Below are 27,070 nucleotides of genomic sequence, written 5' to 3'. Positions count from 1 at the left end.
GGGTTTCTGGTCCATAAAGATTTTAAAAACAACATTTTGGAATTCAAAAGTACATCACCAAGAGTGTCAAGACTAATACTCAAGATTTCTAAGAGATACAAGCTAAATATTATAATGATTTATGCACCAACATCGAGCCATGATAATGAAGAGGTTGAAGAAATGTATACCGAAATTGAGTCTTCTAGATGAGCATAAAACCCACTACACTATTATTATGGGAGACTTCAATGCTAAGGTTGGAAAAAGACAAAACAGCGCAGAAAAGGGAACAATAGGAAATTTTGGAATTGGTGAAAGAAATAAGAGGTGAAAGACTTGTGGAATTTGCAGAATCTCAAGGATTGTCAGTAATGAACACTTTTTTCAAGAAAAGGGTGAACAGAAAGTGGACATGGAAGAGTCCAAATGGATTAACTACTAATGAAATCGACTTCATCCTCACTAACAGAAGATATATTGTGAATGATGTTACTGTCCTGAATAAGGTAAATGTTGGAAGTGATCACAGAATGGTAAGATGTACCCTTGATATAGATGTAGGAAAGGAAAAAAATGACTCGAGTAAATAATACAAAGGTCTTTGAGATAACAGAAGAGGAGAAAAAGCAGTATGTACTGGAACTTAGGAACAAGTATGAGCTTCTGCAGACTGCTCAGGACCAAGATATCGACAAGGAATATTACAACTTTTTGAAAGTGATAAAGCCCAAGAAACCTATAGGGAAAAAGAAATCCAAAGAAGAAAAAATTAGTCAAGAAACACTTGTCATGATGAACCGAAGACGACAAATGAAAAACAAGAAAAACACTGACAGGGAGAAAATTGAGTATACTGAGTTATGCAAAGCCATTAGAAAGAGACTCAGAGAGGACATAAGAAGATTTAACACAAGAAAAGTAGAACAAGCATTAAGGGAAAACAAAGGAATTAAATCAGCAGCCATGAGCAGTAATACAGAAAGACAAATGATACTGAAACTGAAGAACAGCGATGGTGCACTTATAAACAGCAGAGAAGGCATAATTCAAATAGCAGAAGACTACTATAGAGAATTATACAAGGAGCAGGGGAATGATGCCAGCAGTGGGGATGATGGATTGCAAAGTAGCAACACATACGACATACCCAATATTCTTCCTGATGAGGTAGAACATGCATTGAAGAAAATGAAGAATCAGAAAGCCCCGGGGGAAGATGAAGTTACTGTAGAGTTGTTAAAATTGGGAGGAAGAGACATAACACAAAAACTGGCAAGGCTCTTCACAAAGTGCATTAGAAAAGGTGTGACACCTAAGCAGTGGAATAATGCAATCATAGTTTTGCTGCATAAGAAAGGAGATAAATCAGAAATTGGAAATTATAGACCAATTAGCTTGCTATCCCACATCTACAAGTTGTTCACAAGGGTCATTACTAACAGATTAGAAAGAATACTTGATGAGAATCAACCGAAAGAGCAAGCTGGCTTTAGGACAGGATTCTCAACTATGGATCACCTTCATGTAATATCGCAGCTAATGAATATAAAACACCATTATGCCTGGCATTTGTGGATTATGAAAAGGCATTTGACTCCATACAGCATAAGGCAATGTTTCGGGCACTGGAAAGACAAGGCATTGATACCCCATATATTATGATTTTGAAGAAAATATGAGAGTGCTACCTCCTTTATTAGACTAGACAAAGACAGTAGGAAATTTAAAATTGAGAAAGGAGTTCGACAAGGAGACACAATATCTCCGAAGCTGTTTACTGCTGCCCTTGAGGAAGCTTTCAGAAGATTAGACTGGTCGCAGAAAGGAGTCAATGTGAACGGAGAGTACCTAAACCATTTACGATTTGCAGATGACATTGTGGTCATTAGCCACGATCCCAACGAATTAGAGGAAAATCTTAATCAGTTATGCACAGCTAGTAAGGATTTTGGACTAAAGATGAATATGGCTAAAACAAAAGTAATGATGAACAAGTATGCCACAGAAAGGGAAATAATGATTGAAGGAGCAGTAATTGAAAAGGTGGAGTCATATACTTATCTAGGACAAGTCATTAGCTGTAATAATGATAAATGACTGGAAGTCAAGAGAAGAATAAATTTTGGATGGATAGCATTCAGGAAATATAGTCACATACTGAAGAGCAATATCCCAGTTTGTCTGAAACGTAAAATAATGAATCCATGTATACTCCCCACCATGACTTATGGAAGTGAAACTTGGGCACTCACCAAAAGAATGGAAGAGAAGCTGAGAACTACACAGCGAAGAATGGAACGAATCATATTGGGAATCAGACTGTTAGATAAGAAGAGAAACACATGGATTAGGCAACAAACTCAAGTAAAGGACATTCTGATCAAAACTAAAGAACTAAAATGGTCTTGGGCAGGACACATAGCTCGAAGACATGATGACAGATGGACTAAGAAAATAACAGAATGGTATCCAAGAGGAGCTAGAAGAAAACCTGGAAGACAAAGGCGAAGATGGATAGATGAAATTCATGAGTTTGTGGGTAGTAAATGGATGGCCAGTGCTCAAAACAGAAGGAACTGGAAAGTTGCTGGAGAGGCCTTCATCCTGCAGTGGATTGAAAATGGCTGATGATGATGATGATATAAGCTTGCTTTCTTGCATCATGTGCCCTTGCTAATGCTAAGTATGGGGACTTCATGTCAAAAATGTTCTGCTTCTTGAAAGGATCCAATGACAGGCAACTTGCATAGTGAGATCATCAAAATGCAACTGTGTAAGGAAGGCTTTGATTTTGTGGGCTACAGAGCTTGGCAACCAGGAACCTTAGAGAGGACATGACTGAGGTATATATGTCTCTGAGAGGGGGTTAGCAAAATGAATGAAGGTGGTATTTTAAGTGCTATAAAGAATTCCAGAACTATGAGCCATGAACTCAATTACAGTGGAAGAGACTTAGACTAGATTGTGGGAAGTTTTCTTTTGGCCAGCAACTTGTTGATTACTGTAACAAGTTGCCTGTGCAGGTATTCAAGGTGGGCAGTTTAAAGAAATTCAAAAGTCAACTGGATGGTTACCTATACGAGGAGGGAAGCACATAATTTGCATTTTCTTATTTACTTTTTTTTTTTTGGCCAGTGCAGCACAAGCTTGTGGATTCTTTGCACTATATAGCTAGTTCTACTAATATTCCAGTAAAGATATAAATCTTTAGTACCATTTACGCCAAAATTTTTCTATTTTTACGTGCACTAGCATATACGCTTAAAGTGCAAGTCTCCACCATTTCTATCCACATGTAATAAATCAACTCCCATTTGAATTATTGCATTTTCTTCATGTTTTACTCTGAGGATTTCTCAATAAATCCTAAATTTCATTAAAACTGGATCAAGGAAAATCTGGAAATTTTTTATTTTTATTTTTATTATGCATATTGCATAGCCTAATATATATATATATACTACAGCTGATGCATTGGATATTATGCTTGCTGCCATGCAATAACTGGACAAATCAGTGGCCAATATGGTGGATGCTCAGAAACAAAATATTTTCAGTTTGCACATAAGTCATTGTTTTTCTCATTGTTATCAGTTTACTGAATACACAAATCACTCAAACAACACACAAAGGGTCAAACTTAAATCAAAAAAGGATAGTTGCAGGATAATGTGCAAAAATTTGCTTACAGCCAGAGTGATTGACTGTTGGAACAATCTTTATCTGGTGTTGTAAAAGTAGGTAGTTTGAATAAATTTAGGGAAGAATTAGACTAAATTATCAGAGGGGATAGACAGATTAGGCAGGTATGTTTTTTTTGCTGATGCTGTATAAGCTTGCTTCCTTGCATCATTTATCACTACTAATACTAGCACCAAAAATAAAAATCCAAGACATAATCCAAGACTATAAATGCACCGTTCACAACAGCTATTTGGCACAACCACTACCATCAAATACTGAGTACCTTGTGGTCTTGCTTCTTCACTTCAAGAGCTACATTATCTGTTGAAAGCTAGTGTACCTGTATACAAAGCTTTCTTCCTACTCTGTAGTCACATCTTAGCAAAGGTTGCTGAAGTGCCAGAGTAGTTGAAGTGCTGATGTTGTTGATTACTTTGGCAGTTGTTTGTGATAATAACAGAAGTTGTAACCAGGGATGCAGAAGCTGGAGTGAAATTTGCTATAGGGTTACCAATGTTTTTCAAACTAGGTTCTCAAAGACACTGACTCACTTGCAGTTGACATGTAGATTGTCTCTTTTTTTTTTTTTTTTGACAGTCTAGCAAAGTGCCAATATATTTTTTTTTAATAAGCAGTTGCACCCAGAAAAAATTATGACTTAAAAATCAGCAAGAAATAATTCAAAACTTGATCACTTTTATCATAAAATGAACTGAAAAATAATTTTTATATTAAAAATGTTTGATTTTTAAAAATATCTCCCACCCCACCTCACGCATGCTTTAGACATGCATGTCTGCTTTGCAATTATATCACCTTTTACATTTGTGTATGCCTTCACCATAGGTAGAGGGAGAAGAACACACTGCAATGGCTAATGCCATTATAAGCAATCACCATGAAATCAAAAAGCCAGCATACTTCAACAACTGGGTGCTAGAGATACTAATTTTAAATTCTCATTTTTCGACACTTGAATAAAATTATTGAGAATAGGTATCATGTGATTTTATTATTTTTATGGAACTTCTTCTAGAAAAAGGATGAAGATCAAATGTTAAGACCACACTTGTAATACTGTGTTCAGGTATGGAGACCGCACCTAAAGAAAGAAGACATTGTGCTTCTTGAAAGAGTCCAGAGATGGGTAACTCGCCTGGTGAGATCGGCAAAAGGGGCATCCATATGAGGAAAGACTTCAAATATGTGAGTTGCAGAGCACTTGGAAACTAGGCACCTTAGAGGAGACTTGACTGAGGTGTTTAAGGCTCTGAGAGGTATAAGCAAAATGAATGAGGACAAAATTTTCATTTTCATGGTTATAAATGATTCTAGAACAAGGGGCCATAATTTCAAGTTACGGGGAGAGATGTTTAAACTGGATTGCAGGAAGTTTTATTTTAGCCAGTGAGTTATAAAATTCTGGAATAAGTTGCCTACATGGGTGGTAGATGCCGACAGTTTGGGAAAATTCAAAGGTCAGCTGAATAATTACCTAAGGAAGGAGGGAAATACTTACGTTGTCCATTTCCTCTTCTCTTATTTATTAATTATTATTATTTATTTAATTTTTTTTTTTTTGCTGGCGCAGCATAAGCCATATGCTTCCTTGCACCATGTGGCCATTGCTAATACTAATAAAGCAAACCAATGACAAAGGATAATAAAATTCATACTGACGTCATGTCACTTTAATAGGTATTTTAATTTTTAAATTTAATTTTTTTTGATGAATGAAGTTTGCCAACACACTAATTGAGAATTAAACCTAGTCGTAATGATGCCTATTTTTATACTTGATGGATACGAGGTGAAGGCCTTTTCTCACAACCATAGGTTTCCAATAAACCTTTGTGTTCTCAAAAACAAAAAGGTTTATTGACGAGGAGGCAATCAAGAATTCATATTTTCAAATTAAGAAATTGTAATTTCTCCCAAAACCCCCAAAAATATCAAAGCTTGAGTGTAATATAAAGTAATAAATTTCTAAATATTTTACTATTTGCCACAAAAACTCATATACTTACGCACTGGTTATGGCCCTGTACCTTTCCTGTCCAGCAGTATCCCAAATTTGGGCCTTAATAGTCTTACCATCTACCTGAATACTTCGGGTAGCAAATTCAACTCCTATTGTACTTTTACTTTCTAAATTAAATTCATTTCTTGTGAAACGTGAAAGGAGGTTACTTTTCCCCACTCCTGAATCACCAATCAGAACAACTGAATTCATAAGAAAAAAATAAATACACAAAAATAACTCAATAAGTAACAAATTAGCAGCAGAAACTATTATACATAATTTTAATTTGATTTATAAGCACAGCATGAATATAATTATATATATATATATATAAAAAATGTAATTTCAATATACAGCACGTCCAAAAAGTTTGGAATCACAGGACATGTACTAAATAACCAGTGTGGTTTAGAGTATCTATTTGAAATGCAGTCCTTGAACATTAAAGAATGTTTATAACCAAAACTGCATGTAGTTTCTAATGTTCCTGGGCAGATAGATGCAACTTTTGCTTCAATTTGTTACTTCAAAATCTTCATCCTGTAAAGACAACTTCAAATAACCACAGACAGCAAAATCCATATAGTTTAGATTCAATGATCCATTCCACAGGTCCTCTTTGATCAATCCATCCATCTGTTAAATACTTATCCAGCCAGTTATGTTTGTTTGTTGTTTGTTATTTGGTTTTTAGGAGCATTAGCAACTAAGGCCATATTGCTCCGTGAATATGCAGTGGTCATTCCCTGACCTTTCTGTATTTGGTGGTGACAGGCTCAAACCCCGGTCTAATCAAGAAGCATGTGCTACGCACTGCTGCTCCTTCCCACCTGGCTACGGAAGCGCCTCCAGCCAGTTATGGACAGGAAGTGCATATGGAGGCACAGCCTTACATAAACTAAGTAGTACAGGCTCTAAGTTTATCAAATACAAGCATTAAGTAATCTTCCAGCATGATAAAATAACCTTCCCATAACTGTACCATTAAAATAAAAAGGCCTAATGACATAAGAATCCTCAATGCTACACTATACTATCAATTGTACAGCTTGTTGCTGATTTTGAAAGTAACCAGTGTGGATTCTCCTCAGAACAAGTAATGGATGTTCAGTTTGATTTTTTTTCAGAAAAGAAAATGCCCTATAATAAGTTTGGATCTTCTCCAGTGCAGGGCAGAAACCACCTGACATTTCAACACATCTATTAACTTGCAACAGAAGAAGCAGTTGAAGTCTTTATGGATGAAATTTCACTTTGAATAACATTATATACAGTACTATTTGGAATCCTCAATTCTGTAGCTGTGCATTTGACAGATTTCTTGGAACTTGAACAAATTTTCACAATGATTCTCTGAAACACTTAAGATAAATTAATTAATGTCCTGCAGCAACAGACCCCCACCTCTGAATTTCTTTAGATGCTTTTGCTATTGCCAAATGAAATGTTTCTTATTTGGTTTTTAGGAGCATTAGCAACTAAAGCCATACTGCTCCGGGGATATGCGGTGGTCATTCCCTAACCTTTCTGCATCCTCGGTATTTGGTGGTCACGGGCTCAAACCCAGGTTTAATCAAGAAGCATGTGCTATGCACTGCTGCTCCTGCCCACCTGGCTATGGAGGCATCCCAAATGCAATACAAATTTTCTTTATGAATGATAATTAAGCTCATCTCCAACCGCATTCAACTTTCACATCCCCACAGTACATTCTCAATATCCTCTTCTAGATATAGTGACACGATTACTCACAAAAAAAATATATATATAGTTAAAAGTCACTGTTTGGCTGTTTAGCTAATGGGAGGCAAAGTTAGGAAGGTAAATAGGATAAAAATAAACACCCCCACCCTCGTATTACACTAATAGCTCAGAGTGTGGAAGAATTTTAGTTGTAGGAAAATAGAAAGTATATGACTGGAGGAAAAAAAAAAAAAAAAAAATTCTATAAAGCTGGTGCTCATGTTATCCAGGAACACAATTTCCCGTCCGTGTTAGTAATGGCCCTGGATATGGTAGATTTCTGCATTCAGAAATGGTTGTCTGTATATTTACCAAAATCTTATACTTACAATTAAAATTTTATTTCTAATTAAAATTCTATTTAACATTAATGTATACACTTATACTTATGATGTTATAATTGAAACTAAGGTTTTAAACTTAAATTAGTGGTAACTGGCTGATATATGTGAAACGGTATCTCTTCAGGATGCTACACCTTTCACTATTTCAGGAAATTATGCTGAAATAGTCCATATATACAGCCTTTAATGTTTCAATAGTTTCCTGTACATATAAGTAGGTGTTGTAGCCAAAAAATTATTAAAACAAAATGAATTTATTTATTTAAATATGTACAGGTGACTGTGGCATCTACGTTATGTTACCTTTACTTTAAAAAAATGCAGGTAATTTAAAATTAATAATTATAATGAAAAATCAATTATTGGTTAATTAAGAATGTTTAAAAAAATTCTAAGCTGCTGCAAATAACATTTTTTTACGAAAACCTCAAACATGAGAGGTATTAGAACCTATAGTACTTAGTACCGTGCTTGGGTTGGAGGTTGAGAAGACGAAAGAAGATATTTGTTGACATTAGACTTGAACTTCTGTAGACTGTAATTTTCAGGAAATACGTAAGAAGGAAGGTTGTTCCAGAAAACGGCAGTTGAATGAATAAACGAGGAAGACGAAAACTTGGTTCTGCGAGTTTGAAGTTGGACAGTAAATGGATGTTGGCTGGTGGCGACGTGTTCGGACTGTTTTGAAAGAGATAGCGGAAATTATAGATGCCAATTCAGAAGAACAGTGCCCATGGAAATATCTGTAGAAAAGGCATGCGACAGAAACAATAAGTCTATGAGACAGAGAGTAGAGAGATTCTGTTAGAGAGGAGTCATTAATTAACGTAATTGCCCTCTTCTGAATGGAATCTAGAACCCTGAGAGAGGTTTTGGGGGCACGGCCCCAGATGTGGGAACAATATTCCATGTTAGGGCGGATTTGTGATTTATACAGAGTTAACAGCTGTTTGCTGTCCACTCTGTATAAATCGCCGAGAGCGAAAGCGAAAACCAAGTTTTTTAGATGCAGAGGAAGCAATATTTGTAATGTGCTTGTGCCAAGAGAGATTAGGAGTCAGGGTAATCCCCAAAAGAGATAACATTTTGCCTAGAAATCGGAGTGTCACCAAAGATAAGCATAGCAGCAGAAGAATCTTTTTTGTGAGATATAAGACAGGACTGAGTTTTAGAAGGATTGAAATCAACTAAGCTGTCTCAGCCCTACTGGAGAATTACCTGTAGATCAGCATTTAAGAAATTGGTAGTGGATATTAGAGAAGTTGAAGCTGATTGAGCAGGGCAAGGCATCCCAAACTGGAAAGTGGAATGCAATGTGCTATCGTTGGCAAAACTATGGATAGGATTTCCGATCAATTGAAGGTCATTAATATACAAGAGGAAAAGAGTGGGGGAAAGAACCAAACCTTTGGGGACACCAGCACTAGTGGAGAAGTTAGAAGACAGAGCCATCTACCATCACCCTCAGTGAGCAATCAGAGAGAAAACTGGATAACCAATTACAAAAAACAGTTGGCAAACCATAAGATGGAAGCTTGTTTAGAAGACTTATGCCAAATACGATCAAAAGCCTTTGAGATGTCAAGAGCAACAGCTTGTGTTTCACCGAACTTATTTTTACATATATAAATAATAATTACAATATTAAACAGCTTTCCCACTGGTTCTAGATTTTTTGGACACCCTATAGCAGTGGTGTCCAACCTTTTCCCCGAACAGGAGCCATATTCAAAGATAGATTTGTTTTGTGGGCCGCATTGAGTGATCCGATAAAAATTAGTGTGTTCCTTTTTCCATATCTTGTTACGTGTAAAAGGAAGTTTCTAATTTCATGTTACTGTTTTTTATTTTCAGGCTATATGTATATATTTATAAAAAAAAAAATTTTTAAAAATGCAAATTTCCAACACTTATGTGCAGCTAATCTATGTCAGTGATTTATTTTTTTTAAGATTTTTTTTAAAATTATAAATACAAATTTTTTTTTTTAAATACCTCACCTTTGCTTTTAAAATGCTTATTTAGAAAATTTACAACCTGAAAAGGATCACTGCTTTTCAGTATTAAGGTGAATAAATAAATATAATGATACACCTAAATTTGAAAATATTTCAAAATTTTATTAAGTACAGTTCACAATAATATTTACTGAATCACAGTGTCGTTTTAAATTATATTCTTTAAAAACTGAGTCTCCTCACTCACCAAACACACTGCTTTTTCGTCGTACTCAATGAAGAAATAGTCTTCAATCCGCTTTTGATTAAAAACACGACACTCCAAATCGACCTTCCTCTTTCAGAACATTTTTAACGCAATACAATATTTTTTTTATAACTGTATTTAAATGTACATATGTACACGTTTCATATGGTCGAAATCAACACCACTGCGTGTACAAGCAGTGGCCTACTCTAAAATGTGTTTTAGTCCACTTTCCACGCGGGCCATATAAAAATTATTCACGGGCTGTAGGTTGGACACCACTGCCCTATAGTTTTAAGCCAACAAGCAGCTGTCTCTTATTTTGTTAATATAAGTAGTGTTTACATTTTTAGGCATGTCAGTACATATTAGAGGTCGGCCCAGGCTGGGCAGCACAAACGATATTCGGGCTCAGGTCAGGTACAAATAATCATAATGATTTATTTCAAACATTTTGGACTACTATTAAAATGTGTATTATTTGTCTGTTGACACAATTGACCAATAAGGCACACTTTGCCAATGTCTCCAAAATTCACCGAAATTTGTATTCTTTCATGGAAATAACCCGCCTGCAGTGCAAGCGAAAAGAAAAGAAATTTTAGTGCAGCCGAATTAGCAGTGCAAGAGCATTGAACCATAAGTAGCAACAGTGTTGACTATTTTATTTCTGCACAACAATTTGGAATAAAAAGCATGTGAAGAGAAGGTAGAGGTAAATATCAATTTTCGTTTTGGAATTATATTAAATATAGTAAATTTTGAAAATTTCTTACATTTTCTTTTCTTTTTTTTAAACTAATACTGAAAATCATTTTGGATAATTATTATATATTGAATCTGAAAGTTTATTTTTTTTATTATTATGAAACTTCAGAAACTAATGCTAGAGATTTTATTTATATAAAAAGTTTCAGCTGGAATGGGATAAAAATCAGTTTGGGTGGGTCTGGTATAAGTAATGAATTTGGAAAACAAATTGGGGCTCAGCTCGGGCTGGATAAAATTAAAAAAAATGTAGGTCCATGCAGACCTCTAGTACAGATGCATAAGTACATATTGTTTTCATGTCCATCTATCAGCATAAAACAACTGGACTCTCAATGAATGGTTTTTCAAAATATTTAGTTCTTTTAGAAAACTGTTAAGTCATCCCACATTTCATTAAAATTGGACAAATAAAAATTTGATAATTACTATTTCTTTTCTCTAAAATTTGTATGGAAAAAAATACATTCATACATAAAAAATTCATACATTAAACATGGTTTTAATGCAGTATTGTGTTAGCTTTAGAAAATCTGTGCATGCTTAGCATGTATTGTTATGCAAGACTGGTGAACATGTCACTTACGAAAAGATACATACTGTATATATAAAGAGAGAAAATACTTAAGAGCATAAAACTATAGTTTAAGTATTCTGTAAAGTTATAATGTTAGTAATTAATTGATAAGACATAACTATTTACTTTTCACTTCAGTTAATTATAGAATAATGAAAAAAATATACAATTAATTTTAAGAAAAAAATAGAATACACCTCAAATGTAACATGCTGCCTACATTACCTAACTTGTAATGGAAGTATGTTATTGGATGTTTAGATTTTATTCAATAACACAAAGTTAAACTGATATAACATTTTCAGTGCATGCTTTGTTCTTCCCTGGAAAGTTTTTCAAATCAATCATAGCAACCCTCCCACCCCACTACAGAAATCTATTCATATAAATGAAAGTATATTTTGCATATTACCAGGCCATGCAAATGGAGGGTGCATTGAATGTGGTGCACCAGGGCCCCCAATCGAGGGAGCCATCAAAGTTTCAACACAAATAAACAAGGCCCCTTAACCCCTTTTACACTGGGGCCCCCAAGTACCTTTGCATGGCCCTGCATATTACTCTAGAATAAAAAGTAGGATCAAGGCCAAACGTTCAACCTACGTTCTCCTGGTCCTTGAAAAAATTTAAGATCCCGTTAGAATTTCACAGCCCTTGTTACTTCCCCTCTCCTACAAAAGTCAGCCAGATGAACCAGTTGAACACGCCTCAGACCATTACTGAAAGTCCACCTGCCTGACAAGTTCCTTGTTGACATGACAGGTGCATAGCTTCACGTGGTTTCCACCGGATAAGCACAATCCTGTCCACTCGAAATAAGTGGAAACAGGACTAATCGGACCAGGAGACCCATTTCCAATCATCCAAAGTCCAGTGCAGATGTTCTTTTGCCCAGTTGAGGAGTCGAGTCCTGTGTCATGGTGGTAGCAATAATGGGACTCTGGTGAGTTGGAGGCTCCCATAACCTATTGTGGCTAATGATCGCCTGTGGTCTTGGTGGAGACATATCTGGCACATCCCTTCAAGTCGGCGGTAATTTTTGTGCCACTGTCACTCTCTGGTTGGCTAAAACAATGCGAGAGAGAAGTCGACAGCCACGCTTGTCCTCCACCCACAGCACTGTCCACAACGAGATGTTATTCCGGAAATAGTGTATTCCTGATGCACTCTCGATACTGTCAAACGGAGATAGTGCAATTTCTGTACCACCTCTGCAATAGAGTGACCCATGCGTCAGGCACCCACTATTATCCCTCTTTCAAAGTCAGTTAACTCAATGTTTACCATTCTGAGAGCAAATTACCATCTATGTGAATGCTGTGATTCAGTGTACCTATATACCTGACAAGTGGTGGGTTCATCCACTAGCAAGAGGGGTGACAGCATTGTGTTGTCTAGGAACCAGGCATCCCATGAATTCTGTCCTTTCAGTGCACTATAAGTTTGGAACAAGAACCCTGATCCAGTTCAAAATTTCAATGCTTAGAATATTTTAGGAATCTTTGTAGCAAATATTCATGTTAATGGGTTGACTTATTTTGTTATAAATCGTGATTTATTACTATTTGCTAATGTGTCTGAAATGTAATGCACTATGCACATATACTAACTTGTTAAATATAAACTTCAATAATTTTATAATTTTCAGTTCAGTGGACTTTAAGAATATTTCATGAAAACTATTTAAATATAGATCCAAATGTTAACATGTAAATAATCTCTGATTGTATGTTGGCATAACTGAAAATTTAATTAACAAAGATGACAGTGTAGTGCAGAGTAGTAGTCAAGAATTTCAATTCACACCCTCCCTTCTAGTAGGGCAGATTATTAGCACTACATGTTACAAGCAACTACATATGAAGATATAGGAATGATATACTGGGGTGGGGGAACAGAGGTAGATGTTTGTTTGGTTTTTACGAGCATTAGCAACTAAGGCCATATTGCTCCGGGGATAGGCAGTGGTCATTCCCTGACCTTTCCGCATCCTCCGCATTTGATGGTCACGGGCTCGAACCCAGTCTAATCAAGAAGAGTGTGCTATACACTGCTGCTCCTGCCCACGGAGGTGCCAGAGGTACACAACAGAAAGGCTACTAACACAAACTGTGGCAACATATCAAGCAAAAATACAAAATAATGCAGTGACAAAATGTAATATTATGTGTATATATAGTATATATACACATACAAGGGGCTGTTCTTAGAAGATGATTTGGAAGATAATTGAGATCGAAGTTCTTGAGCCATATTTTCTTTGAACCAATGTTTTACAGATAATAAAAGCAAAGTTTTGAAATGTTAAAAACTGGAAAAGCAAAAAAAAAAATTTAACATGCCCAAAAGAGATATCATCAGAACCAACAGTGTACAGCACATGTAACAAACACCAGGGCAACAACCCCCCCCCCCCCAACCACAAATACACCTAACATTCTTATATAGAATGAGAAATCAATGCTAGCAGCTTCAAAATCAAATTTTACACTGGGACCTCAAAATCAAGTTTGCCATGCCACTGATCAGAACAATCTTCAAGTAATGCTCTCCTGAAGAACTTACATTAACTTAAATAGGGGAAAAAACTACTTCATTACTTGAAGAGGTGCGCTGTATGATTATGCATAAAGAGAATAAATTTAATATTCTATGTTTAAGGGTACAGTGTTTAAAAGACCTAAAATGGATCTTAAAAAAATGTATGTTGTGCAGGGAAACATAGCAACACTACAGCTTAAAGATACCAGCTACTGCTTAAAGCAACACTACAGCTTAAAGTAAACACAGCTGATCTGTGTTTACTATACAATATTAAGGAATACTGACTAATTGTACATGCGAACATGCATTGTGTGTTATGTAGGGCAGCTCCTAAACATTGATTCAACTTTTCCACAGTACAGATGAAATCCAATATAACACGATGCTCTGGGTCCAAAGAATCACATTGCGATATAAGCGGGATTGCATTAGAAAATTCTAGCCATTTTTCGACATACAAACTTCATATGTACTGTACTATCAATTTTGTTTCTCTATTTTTGCATGATACTTGCAACACTACGTGTAAGAAAAATCTCATGGCTGATCTCCATTTTATGGGGTCACCTCGTCACCGCTTTGTAGGCATGGCTGAAGAATGGAGTGATTGTCCTGTCGAGTTCTGTGATTGGCCGATTACTGTGAATGCGTAATTTATCTTTCCAATTGTTTGACTGGATGAAAATTTGCTTCTGATTTTAGTGGTAAATAAGAAATTAACATGTGGTTTCTTTATTCATGTTGTTTAGTGGTTGTACATCAGTACTAATCAACAACACTAAAGAAGTGAGTGGGAGGTGCCTTCACCTGCCAATCATTGCCTTCTTCCTCTCTTTCTCGCCGAAGTACAGATGTGCCCCATAAACTAGGGTTTTACTAAGCATTTTAACTGTAAGATTGGAAGGGAATCAACCTTTTCTGTTTTAAGAAATTTAAGTCCAATTTGCAAACCAGCGAGTGCCTTTGTGATATAAGTCAACAAGTAAAGTTAAGTTGTTTATCATTGTTTTTACGGAAATCAAAGGATAATATGTATTGCAGATTCAAGTTAAACTGAAAATATCGGCTCATGTTCACAAGGAATCCAAAATGTTGGTCTTCAGTGACTAAAAACATGTTTCAACTTTAACCCCAGGGGCTCACATCTGGTGAGTATGGGCTTGGCAAACTCAGGGTCCTGAGCTGGATATCATCATTCTTCTCTTTTTTGGTGATTCCCTTTGACTTTCTCTCTCTCTCTCTCTCTCTCTCTCTCTCTCTCTCTCTCTCTCTCTCTCTCTCTCTCTCTCTCTCTCTCTCTCTCTCTCTCAGGGTTTAACTCAGAAGTTTTTTTTTTTGCTGGTGCAGCATAAGCCTCAGGCTTCCTTGCACCATAGGGCTAATAATAATAACAATAATAACTGATGAAAAATGGGAGCCATGCTTGCATCATGTTACAAGAGGAATTGTGCTCTAAATCATGTTTTAATGGGTTTCGGCTATACCAATGTTTATGCAAAGTGTGCACATGTGTGTGTTTAACATTGTTTATGGCCACTCTGCTGCTAGGAAGGCTGCTTCTCAGTATCTATTCATACCACAAGGCAGCTGGCCACAAATGTGCGTATTCTCCTTTTGACTAATTACTACAACCATGGTTATTACAGGCACCCATAGGACTTGCACTACTAAGTAGTGCAAGTCCTATGGGTGTCTGTGATAACTAAACCATTAGGGTCCAAACCAATGGTGGCAGCATAAGTAAAAAAATAAATAAAATAATTAAAAAATCCTTCTACACAAGAAGGGCAGTGATGCAGCCTCTCACACAGCCAAATCCATTTAAGCTAGAAAAGAAGAAATTGAAGAGTGAAGGATATAAGAGATTAAAAAGCACTTAGGAACAGCAATTAAACAACATATCTGATATCTGCTGAATAATTTCCAAAAGTCCTGGAAAGCCACAAAGGTATTTGAGACTAGATTATTTTCATTACTTGGAGAGAAGTCTTAATCTGGTTAGACAGTCCCCTCTGAGACAGTGGTTTTCAACCGGGGGTGCCGCAACAACGTTCTAGGGGTGACATGTAATTTGGGTTTAAGTTATTTAAATGTATTTTTTGACTTTAAAAGCGTTTTTACAGCCATTATTTGGAAAAAAGCATTACGTTACCTAGAAATCGTCACAAAATCCGATGTGCATGCATTGTACTTGCTGGGTACAGTGATGCAACAAGTACAATGCACCCAAGAAAACTCAATTATACGCAACAAGGGCAGTGATATGCTAAGTTATACCGTTACGTCAGCATAATGATTAATACACTAGTGACTGGGCCAAAATCTACAGCCCAGCATTCAAAGGAATATTGTGAAAAAAAAAAAAGGGAAGTTGGATAGAAATGTGAATCCAGATGAAATTCAACAAGAGTGTTTTGTTATGCCTGGGAGTTCTCAAACTGCACCCAAAAAAAACTTGACCTGAAATAATGAAGGAATATCGTGAACGGAAGAAAATGAAATTAGAAATTCAAACTATTCTGAATCATAATGGAATTCAACCACAGAGTTCTACTATTCCTGATACTTATCAAGAATCTAAAACTCCAGCAGAACGAATGAAGGAATATTGTGCACGAAAAAAAAAACAAAATTAGAAATGGCTAATAATGAGATTCCCGATTATATCCCTATAGTGTTTACACGAGCTGACAGCGAGTTTGAAAAACCAGTGTACAAAAACCCATTTGGATTTAGTTGTAATGTTTGTGATCGTTTATGGTTTCAATTAGATTTGAAACCATTTCCAACAACTTCATATGAATTACTTCAAAATGAATACTTTCATAACGTGTAATGCAAGTCATACTTCATTAAAAGAGGGACGGATACAAACTACGGCCACGTCAAATGGATTTAAATATCCAACATATCCTACTCATTTGCCTCCACTGGATGTTGTAACTGAGCGTTTGATTTCACCACGATTACCCTTTATGCAAATTCATCGTTTACATTATGAACATGGACAATATGGAATCATTGGACAAGTAATAAATGTACCAGTTAACATAAATACAATGGTTCATCATTTACCTAGAGAATTAGATGACAATTATGCCATTAATGTACGTATAAAACGAACACTCATACATAAATAATCATATCTACAAGGATGTGTGCAGGAGAAATAGTGAAAATATGGTTACGGTATTTGATAAATTCACCTTTGTAAAAATTCTATGGCATAAAAGTGAGTGATGACAATTTTTGGAATGTGTCAACAATGACGGTGAACTATTGATAATTCTCATTCTTCTCTTTCTTGGTCATTCCCTTCTACTCTCTCTCTCTCTCTCTCTCTCTCTCTCTCTCTCTCTCTCTCTCTCTCTCTCTCTCTCTCTCTCTCTCTCTCTCTCTCTCAGGGTAACACAGCATTTTTTTTTGGCTGGTGCAGCATAAGCCACAGGCTTCCTTGCACCGTATGGCTAATAATAATAATTCAATAACAAACATTATTATGATCTGAAGATAAATGTTTATGTATAGTGCCAGGTCAGAAATAATCTCCAACAAGTTTCATATTTGATATACATGCAGAAGAACTTTCTTTTCCAGCTATATATATATGGGACATGCACAAAAATTTAAAAACGGATTTAAAATTATTCCCTTTATGATGGCATAGAGTGAAATTCGTAGATCTATTCTTCGTGGAGTAACTCCAACATTTGCTAGACAGGGCAATGAAAATTATGCGAATGCGTACTGCAGGAAATTGGCAAATTGCATTTAAATCTACAAATGCTTTAGTTGCAGTGAAACCCATGAAGTGGTTGCACAAGATTTATACCAGGGATATTATTCTGAAGTTTCGCATACCTGATTAGCAGGTATGCGAAATAAAATTCATAAAATGTCAGTGACAAACTGCAGGACTTCCATACATTCTAACATTATTGAAAGAAACACCGTACACGATTACAACAAATATAGATGTGGTCAATGGACTATTGGTAAACGGTGCAATCAGTACTTTAGTATATTTCGAATTTGAGGATGATGAAACAGTTAAACAAGTATGGATGAAATTTCCTGAGTCAAAAATAGGACATAACCTTCAATCTTGTTATAAACAATACATGAAAGATAAACATTTACCTAGTCAATACATACCTATTATAAAACGATCAACTACGATTCTATTCAAAAATAGGAAATTAACATGTAGACGTACACAATTTCCTTTAGTATGTGCTTGTGCTTTGACTATACATAAATCTCAAGGAGGGACCTTCAACAAAGTTGTATATAATTATGAGAAAGATCATCAAGAGTAACTTGTACACGTGGCGTTATCTCGAGTGACCTTATTGCAAGGTTTATATATTACAAATCCCCACGACGATTTCACATTTCACCATGGCAAAGCTACTAGTAATATAGAACTTCGTACTGAACTAGATTGCTTGAAAAATAATAAACTACCATCTCTACAGGATGAACTACAAGATTTCATACAAAGTAATATATATCTATATCGTCAATGAACATACAAAGTTTACAGGCCCATGTTCGAGATATAGAACGGACACAATCTTACGGCAATCCAAAATACTGATATTAAGTGAAACGTGGTTGGATAATGATTAACATATATTACTTAAACCATTCCAATGTGTGACTAAATTTAAAAGGTCGGATGTTTGTAGTGGTGGTGTTGCGATATCAACGTGACGGTACTACTATCATCAGTACACCACATATCTTTGCACAACATAATAGCGGCAATGCGACAGTGGTATCAGATGAAATTGGAGACATTTGTAGATCTTTGTGCAAATTCAATAGTGAATCTATTTTCATTGTTGCCATATACATCACTCCAGGGATGTTGTAAGATATAATTCAAAAATTCATAAACAAGAATTTGATGCCATATTCCATCGAAGGTGCAAAATTATTGGAAGAGCCACTGGATCATATACCTATAGTTTTCGCTGGTGATTTCAATGTAGAATTAAATTCTGAGGCTGGAAAGAAGTTTTGTAAATTTATGAAAGATGTCTTCAATTTAGATATTAAATAAATACTACATGTAATGGAATGACAATTGATGGAGTATTCACTCGGGAATTAAAATAATTTGAGTGTAAAAATTATATATCTTATTTCAGTTACCGTAGACCAATAATTTTAGTGTTATTATAATATATTTTATACGAATTATTTTATTGTACACTAGTACAATGAAAAATTCCATTTATTGTAAGTCATTGTACTGAAATTATTTTTTCAATAAAAATAATGCAGCAATACTTTTTATTTTATTTATTTTACTGTACCAGTTTCATAATGAATTCCTGCAGTAAACACGTTTTTAACGGCTGCTGTGACATTATCAGCGACACTATCACACTCAAGAGTAGAGTGGCACAACTCACTATGTACCCAGTACATAATTTTATATTATTTTAAATTTATATCGTTATAAAAAAAGGTGTACGATATCATTGTATGGCATCTTTAATTTTGTGGTGATCGATAATTGATGCTTAATTAGTACTTCTATATAAAGAATAAAATTATTATATAAGTATATATAATTTATATTATGAATTGCAATTTTGTTTATTATATTATTATAATTACAGGAAGGGGAAACAGCTGTACATTTCGGTTAATTTGGGTATTCATCCAAATTGTAATTTTTAATCCTTTTAATTTTAAGTGTTTTTAATCTTTTTAATTGTGATTTTAATAATTTATTATTGGGAGCAGTTTTAACTATTTATTTTGACACTGTCTTCTCGCACTGATGGTCTTCCTCTGGTGGTTTGATGTGTTTTGGGGTCGGGTTGGGGCTCTTGATTCCATTGCGAATCGGATTTGGTCGTATCTCCATGAGTGAGGGAATTCATTAATTTGTTTTTTTCATCTTTTTCATCTTATTTTATTCATCACATTTGGGAGAAAATTGACTGGAAGCATTCCACGAAAAAGACTGAGGTAATCTCTTACTTTTTAATATATTAAAAAATCGTGGAAGTTGTTGAGCCCTGTAGCTCTGAATTTTTTAAACGAGAATTTGATGCCATATTCCATCGAAGGTGCAAAATTATTGGAAGAGCCACTGGATCATATACCTGTAGTTCTAATTTTTTTAAATTTTATAACTAACATATAACATTTTTTAAAAAAATACACACACACACACACACACACACACACACACACACACACACACACACACACACACACACACAGAAAATCGGATCTCAACAGGTAGAAAATTAAGTACGTGTGCCACAAAATAAAATACTTAAGGGTGCCATTATTAAAAAATAATGTCAAAAACCACTGCCCTAAGATATTGATAAAAAGGTGAGAAGCAGATTACATGTTTCCAATCCTCAGTATGAGATTTGAACTGGATAAGTCTTATTTAAAAGAGCCAGGTCCTGTTTATAAGAAATGCAATAAAAAAAAAGCAAGGATGACAGAACCATTTCTGAGTTGCTTTATTTGAAGTAAATGATATTTGAGACAAGCACTTGGTCACAGTTCCTTTGGTAGAGAATTATACCATTTAGCCCATTTATAATATCTGCAGAGCATTCCAAATTCTAATATCTCAGCTGAGGTATCAATAACAACATCAGATAAATTTAGTGAAGATTCTTTCCTTACGTGATAACATCTTTATAAATTAAGCACAAATCAAGCAGAAATCCAGAGATGACCTGAAATGAGGTTGTGGAAACCATTCTACAAGTTCTTAATAGAACAGAAAAGGAAAATCTTTGAACATTATCTACCTTGGACTGTACAGCAAGGAGGCCACTAGTATTTGGCATAGTTATGTATGCCAAATACTAGTGGCACACACAACTATGGGAATAAAGACTGTGCAATATAATGTGTAGTGTTTTTCAGATCTGAATCATGATGAAATATCCTAAATATCGCAACTGTAATTTCCCCCCTTTATATAATAAATATTGATATGAGGCACGAAAGCTAGTTTATCATCTACATACAAATCCTAGATGTTTACAATTAAATATCAAAGGTAACTTGTTAGAGCACACTTGGTCACCAGAATTTCAATACCCCTCTGGAGTCCATAAACAGAGCCAACACATGTGAATGTGCAGTCAAATTCTGGTTAGCATCAAACTCAATTCCTGATTGACTGAATGATATATCTTTGTAAATGCAAAATAGGGCCAATGTCATGAACAAACATACTTAAAGAATTCTAGATAATGTATTTTTCCCTGAATTTCCTTGTTATAGCAATGATTTACTGAAGAATACATAATAATAAAAAAAAAAAAGAATATTCTTAGATCATAGCAACACTAATTATACTCATACATACAAAAAAAAGGCATTCAATGCACATATCCTTGTAAGATTCATATGTACTGAAAAAATTTAATTTTCAATCATTTTTACTGTCTAGTGATCATATTTTATGGAGTTACAGAAGTTGACCTTCTGTTCAACTTCAAGGAACTGACTAAGACCATTATTCAGGGTCAATTTGTGATCATCACACCTGATGAACTATAATGGTTAGTATTTTTTTTTTTTTTTTTTTTATGAAAACCCCAAACACGAAAGGTATCAAAACCTATAGTACTTAGTACCGTGCATGGGTTGAAGAAGAAGTATGGGGGGAGGGGGGATGCCGGAAACTTTGCTCTAGAGACTAAACATGGGTTTCACTACTTCAAGCCTCCAATAAGCAAAGTGGTGGTATTTCACCGGTTGATGAAAGTCATCTACCACCTAAATATATTCTACCTCAAGAAATATTGAAGCCATTTTAAAGGCAAAAGGCTTCCCAACAAAATATCAACATTTCATATTTAATTACTATTGACTGCCCACAGTTCTTTTTAATCAACATATTCAGTATTCCAGTCTTGTTTTAAATTATTTTAAAGAGATTTCTTAAATTGTGCAAGTAATGTGACATTTATTTCAAAATAAAATAAACTTGAAATTCTAAAAACAGAATTCATATTATATGTGAAATTTACATAATTTTAAGAGCGTTCAGAACTAAGTTCGCTAGTGTAGAAGTTTAATTCGAGATTTTTTTTTTTTTATACTGAATCAGTTTAATGCTTAATGTTGAATAATCACTAGTAATTTTTCTTCCTCTGAGAATTATACCATTTTCCTTTCAATAATAAACCAATAATGTTAGTAATATTAAATTAGCAACAGGCAACAAATGCTTATTGTTTACTACCAAATCAGCAATTCAAACCACCTATTCTTACCACTTATTAGAAATTATAAATGGAAACTTAAATACTATCTACACTGATAACAAAAGATTGCAGCATTTGATAGTACATAAAAAAACCTTATAAACTTAACTTTTCTCTGAAATGCTGAAAGAGACACCACTAAAACTTTTAATTATAATATAGTTGCATTATATTTTAAATTAATTCTGCAAATTTCCTCACCACATGATTTACAAATTCATTTCCATTTCACTTTCACATACGCAGCTTTTTCTCAAAATTTTAATACTTTTATATATGAACTGAGAAAAAAAAAACATTATTCCAGTTACTTCACATTAGTACCAAATTGTAAGATCCCAAATATTACAAGTATAAATAAAGGGAATGATTTTTAATTAATTAGTTAGAAAATGTTTTATAACAAAATTTTATAAATTCTTCTTTGTGGCTGTTGTTGTTATTTGGTTTTTAGGAGCATTAGCAACTAAGACCATATTGCTCCGGGGATATGCGGTGGTCATTCCCTGACCGTTCCGCATCCTCTGTATTTGGTGGTCACAGGCTCGAACCCCGGTCTAATCAAGAAGCACGTGTTACGCACTGCCGCTCCTGCCCACCTGGCTATGGAGGCGCCCTTCTTTGTGGTTAACTACAAAAAATCAAAGAAGATGCGGGGGAAGATGAAGTTACTGTAGAGTTGTTAAAATTGGGAGGAAGAGATATGACACAAAAACTGGCAAGACTTCACAAAATACATTAGAAAAGGTGTGGCGCCTAAGGAGTGGAATAATGCAATTATAGTTTTGCTGCATAAGAAAGGAGATAAATCAGAAATTGGAAATTATAGACCAATTAGCTTGTTATCCCATATCTACAAGTTGTTCACAAGGGTATTTACTAACAGATTAGAAAAAATACTTGATGAGAATCAATCGAAAGAGCAAGCTGGCTTTAGGACAGGATTCTCAACTACGGATCACCTTCACATAATGTCACACTAATGGAGAAAGCAAATGAATAAAAAACACCATTATGCCTGGCATTTGTGGATTATGAAAAGGCATTTGACTCCATACAGCATAAGGCAATGTTTTGGGCACTGGAAAGACAAAGCATAGATAACCCCATATATTATGATTTTGAAGAAATTATATGAGAATGCTACCGCCTTTATTAGACTAGACAAAGACAGTAGGCAATTTAAATCGAGAAAGGAGTTCGACAAGGAGACACAATATGTCTCCTTGTTGAACCGAAGCTGTTTACTGCTGCCCTTGAGGAAGCTTTCAGAAGATTAGACTGGTCACAGAAAGGAGTCAATGTGAATGGAGAGTACCTAAACCATATACGATTTGCAGTTGACATTGTGGTCATAGGCCACGATCCCAAAGAATTGGAGGAAAATCTTAATCAGTTATGCAGAGTTAGTAAAGATTTTGGACTAAAGATGAATATGACTAAAACAAAAGTAATGATGAACAAGTATTCTTATGATGAACAAGATGATTGATGATGAACAAGCGTTCTTATGGGCCTATATGAGAGCTTGAAGGACAGGGTGGATGCCCTCGAAGGAACTAAATTGAGGGGCCCATCACGCTCTCAGCTGCCCACATCAACGCCAGAGCTTGCACTTGGTCATCGTGAAACACAGCGGCAACCCCCAAGGCAGAATGCGCTGGTCCCAAAGGAACTAGTAGTTGTTCGTGACTCTATTGTCAGGGAAACGGGGAACATGCTTTGTAAAAAGGATAGGTGGAACAGGACCAGGGTATGTCTGCCAGGGGCAAAGGTTGATGACGTTGTAGAGCAGATATCATCTTTTAAGGGCACAAAAGGTGATATAGTTGTACACGTGGGCACTAACGATATCAAGAGTAGGAGACCGGCAGAATTGCTTAACAAGTACAGGTCACTGTTGAAAAAAAGCCGTGAAAGAGGGTTGAATTTGAAAGTGTCTGCAATTCTGCCCAGACACGATAGAAGGGAGTATATGATGAGAGCCTTGTCGATCAATTCGGCCCTGGAAAGATTGTGCAAGGCTCAAGGGGTAGAATTTTTTTCAACCTGGACTGTACTTGTTAACAGGAGGGATTGCTTCTACAGGGATGGGATACACTTAAATAGAAAGGGTGCAAGAATATTTGCTGATGCTATCGAGGCAGTGTTAGGTGGGTCGGAAAACTGCTAGCTTGGGAGGATACAAAGACAAATAGATTAACAGTAGCCACTGGAAGAGGTGAAAGAGATTCTTGCACTGCTTCTATTGGAATGAGCAGAAGCCTGAAAAACAAGATTCAGGATATTTCAGAGACTGCTGGGAGTCATTGCGGTACAAGTAAACACATGGGTTGTGTTAGGGTAGCTAAGAATAGAAATAGGTGCATGTATACTTGCGTGTACACCAATGCTAGGAGTTTAGTAAATAAATTTGATGAATTTGAGGTATTGCTCAAAACATCAAAGGCAGATATTGTTGGGATATCAGAGACTTAGTGTCACACAGATATAAGGAATGCAGAACTGGAATTTGGGGAGTACGACGTCTACAGAAAAGATAGACTGGATAGGAAGGGAGGAGGGGTTATGCTATTAGTTAAGAAATACATAAAATCCAAGGAAGTGAAGCCAGTCCAGTCGACATTGCTGGACAGTGCAGTGTCGAGTCAGTTTGGTGTGACATAAGCATTGGGAGATCAAAATTGAGAGTAGGAGTGTGCTATAGGCCTAATGACTCTGATGAGTATAATAAGAAACTGTACAGGGAAATAGAGTGGGCCAGTAAATCAGAGAGTCTTATAATGGGAGATTTTAATTTCCCAGATATCGACTGGAATTTGTGGGCTGGTCACTCACACACTAGCAAGGCTTTTGTGGATTTATTGGATGATTGTTTTCTACATCAGCATGTTTGGGAGGCAACTAGAGGGAGGAATACTCTTGATTTAATTATCAGCAGTGATTCTTCATGCATTAAGAATCTGCAGATAAATGAACCACTAGGTGGCAGTAATCACAATGTGCTGAAGTGGGATTTACTCAAAGAGGTAACTACCATTAGGGGTAAAGGGAAGGGTTATTGTTTTCGTAAAGGCGACTACGATGGACTGAGTATTTAAATTCAATACAGTGGGACCAACTGATGATGTTACCAACAGTAAATGCAAAATGGGAAGCATTCAAAGAACTTATCTTGGAAGCTACTAGACTTTACATACCAACTAAGAAATATTGTTCAAGGTTTAGGCCTAAATGGATGTCAGATGAACTGATGAGGCATATGGCAGAGAAGAAACATACATGGGATACATACAAATTAACACATGACACAGAAGCCTATGATAGATACAAGTTGATCTGTAACCAAGTTACAAAGGAGGTTAGGCAGGCGAAGGCAGATTACGAGAAATCTTTGGCAAGGGATGCAAAGAAAAACAGCAAAGAGTTCTTTACTTATGTAAACTCTAGAAGGAAGGGGATGAATCAGATTGGTCCACTTGATATCGATGGGTCAACTGTTGATGATCCTGCTCAGGTAGCTTACAAACTAAATGAATATTTTGCATCGACATTCACACATGAGGAGTTATTTAGCGATGGGAAAGCCAGAGGTGTATTCAACTCTAGCAGTAAGCTAGAGAATCTTGTAATAACTGAGAGTAAAGTGGAGGAGAAATTGTTGAAGATAAACACAAGAAAGGCACCTGGGGTGGATGGGATCTATCCAGTTATATTAAAGGAGGCAGCAAAGGAAGTAAGCAAACCCTTAGCCATAATTATGAGAGCTTCCTTGGACTCAGGGGAGGTACCCATAGACTGGAGATGTGCAAATGTGACCCCAATTCACAAAGGAGGATCAAAAGCTGACACAAGCAATTATAGACCTGTGAGTTTAACTTCTGTTCCAGGAAAATTAATGGAGGACTAGTTAAAGAAGCACTGCAGGATCATTTAGACAAGACTTCAGTTATAGCTCGGACACAGCATGGTTTTGTTAAGGGGAAGTCTTGCCTGACCAATTTGATTGGATACTATGATGCAGTCACAAAGGAACTAGATGCAGGGAATAACTTTGATATTATATACTTGGATCTTAGAAAGGCTTTTGATACTGTTGCACACGGAAGACTGCTGCACTAATTGGAGCAGTGTAACATTGGAGGCAAATTGCTGCTGTGGGTAAAGGGGTGGCTGAGAGGGAGAAGACAGAGAGTGGTAATCAATGGACACTGCTCGTCGTTGACTAATGTTATTAGTGGAGTCCCTCAGGGCTCAGTGTTGGGTCCATTATTGTTTTCTGTATTCATAAATGATATTGATGATGGTATATCAAGCTTAATGTCGAAGTTTGCAGACGATACAAAGGTAGGCAGGGTTGTCAAGGACACTACTGACACTATGCTGCTGCAACAGGGTCTGGAAAGGTTGAGCAGATGGGCTGAGAGGTGGCAAATGAAGTTTAACATTGACAAATGTAAAGTACTACACATGGGAAACAGCAACCCCAGAGCAACATATCAACTCTGTGGAATTACACTGACAGTGGTAGAGAATGAAAGGGACCTGGGGGTGGTTGTGCAGGCAGATATGAAGTTCTCTGAGCAGTGCAGACGGGCTGCAAGAATAGCTCATGGTGTATTGTCAATGATATATAGGAATTTTTCTAGCAGGGATAAGGAGGTGATTATTCCCTTGTATAAGGCAATGGTCAGGCCACACCTAGAGTACTGTATACAGGCCTGGAGGCCTCATTTCAAGAAGGATGTAGAGCTGCTGGAACGAGTACAGAGAAGGGCAACAAGATTAGTGAATGAAACAAAGGGGTGCTCTTACGAAGAAAGGCTTAAGATTTGCAAATTACAGTGACTGGAGACTAGGCACCAGCGAGGTGATCTGATAGAGGTGTATAAAGCATTGAATGGTTTGAGCATGCTCAATGCTGATGGGATTC

General features: G+C 36.0%; 1 protein-coding gene across 2 annotated transcripts in view; it reads right to left on the bottom strand.

Annotated features, from left to right (window-relative positions):
• The window catches only part of LOC150080498 (ras-related protein Rab-11B-like), a 100,275-nt gene that overhangs the window by 35,139 nt on the left and 38,066 nt on the right, over window positions 1–27,070 (bottom strand). Inside the window, exons 1-2 of one of the 2 annotated variants that reach the window (XM_090381978.1) lie at window positions 14,712–14,754; window positions 5,694–5,889 (exon numbers count right to left, since the gene is read on the bottom strand). In XM_090381978.1, coding sequence (XP_090238104.1) covers window positions 5,694–5,889; window positions 14,712–14,754 — 239 coding nt within the window. Of the gene's footprint in view, window positions 1–5,693; window positions 5,890–14,711; window positions 14,755–27,070 lie in introns of those variants that run through there. The other variant, XM_090381977.1, reaches the window with a different exon arrangement.

The sequence above is a fragment of the Mastigoproctus giganteus genome, chromosome 9 (assembly GCF_048544385.1).
Source record: "Mastigoproctus giganteus isolate SK-2022 chromosome 9, ASM4854438v1, whole genome shotgun sequence".
Lineage (NCBI taxonomy): Eukaryota > Metazoa > Arthropoda > Arachnida > Uropygi > Thelyphonidae > Mastigoproctus > Mastigoproctus giganteus.
This window is presented reverse-complemented; position numbering and strand designations above follow the sequence as displayed.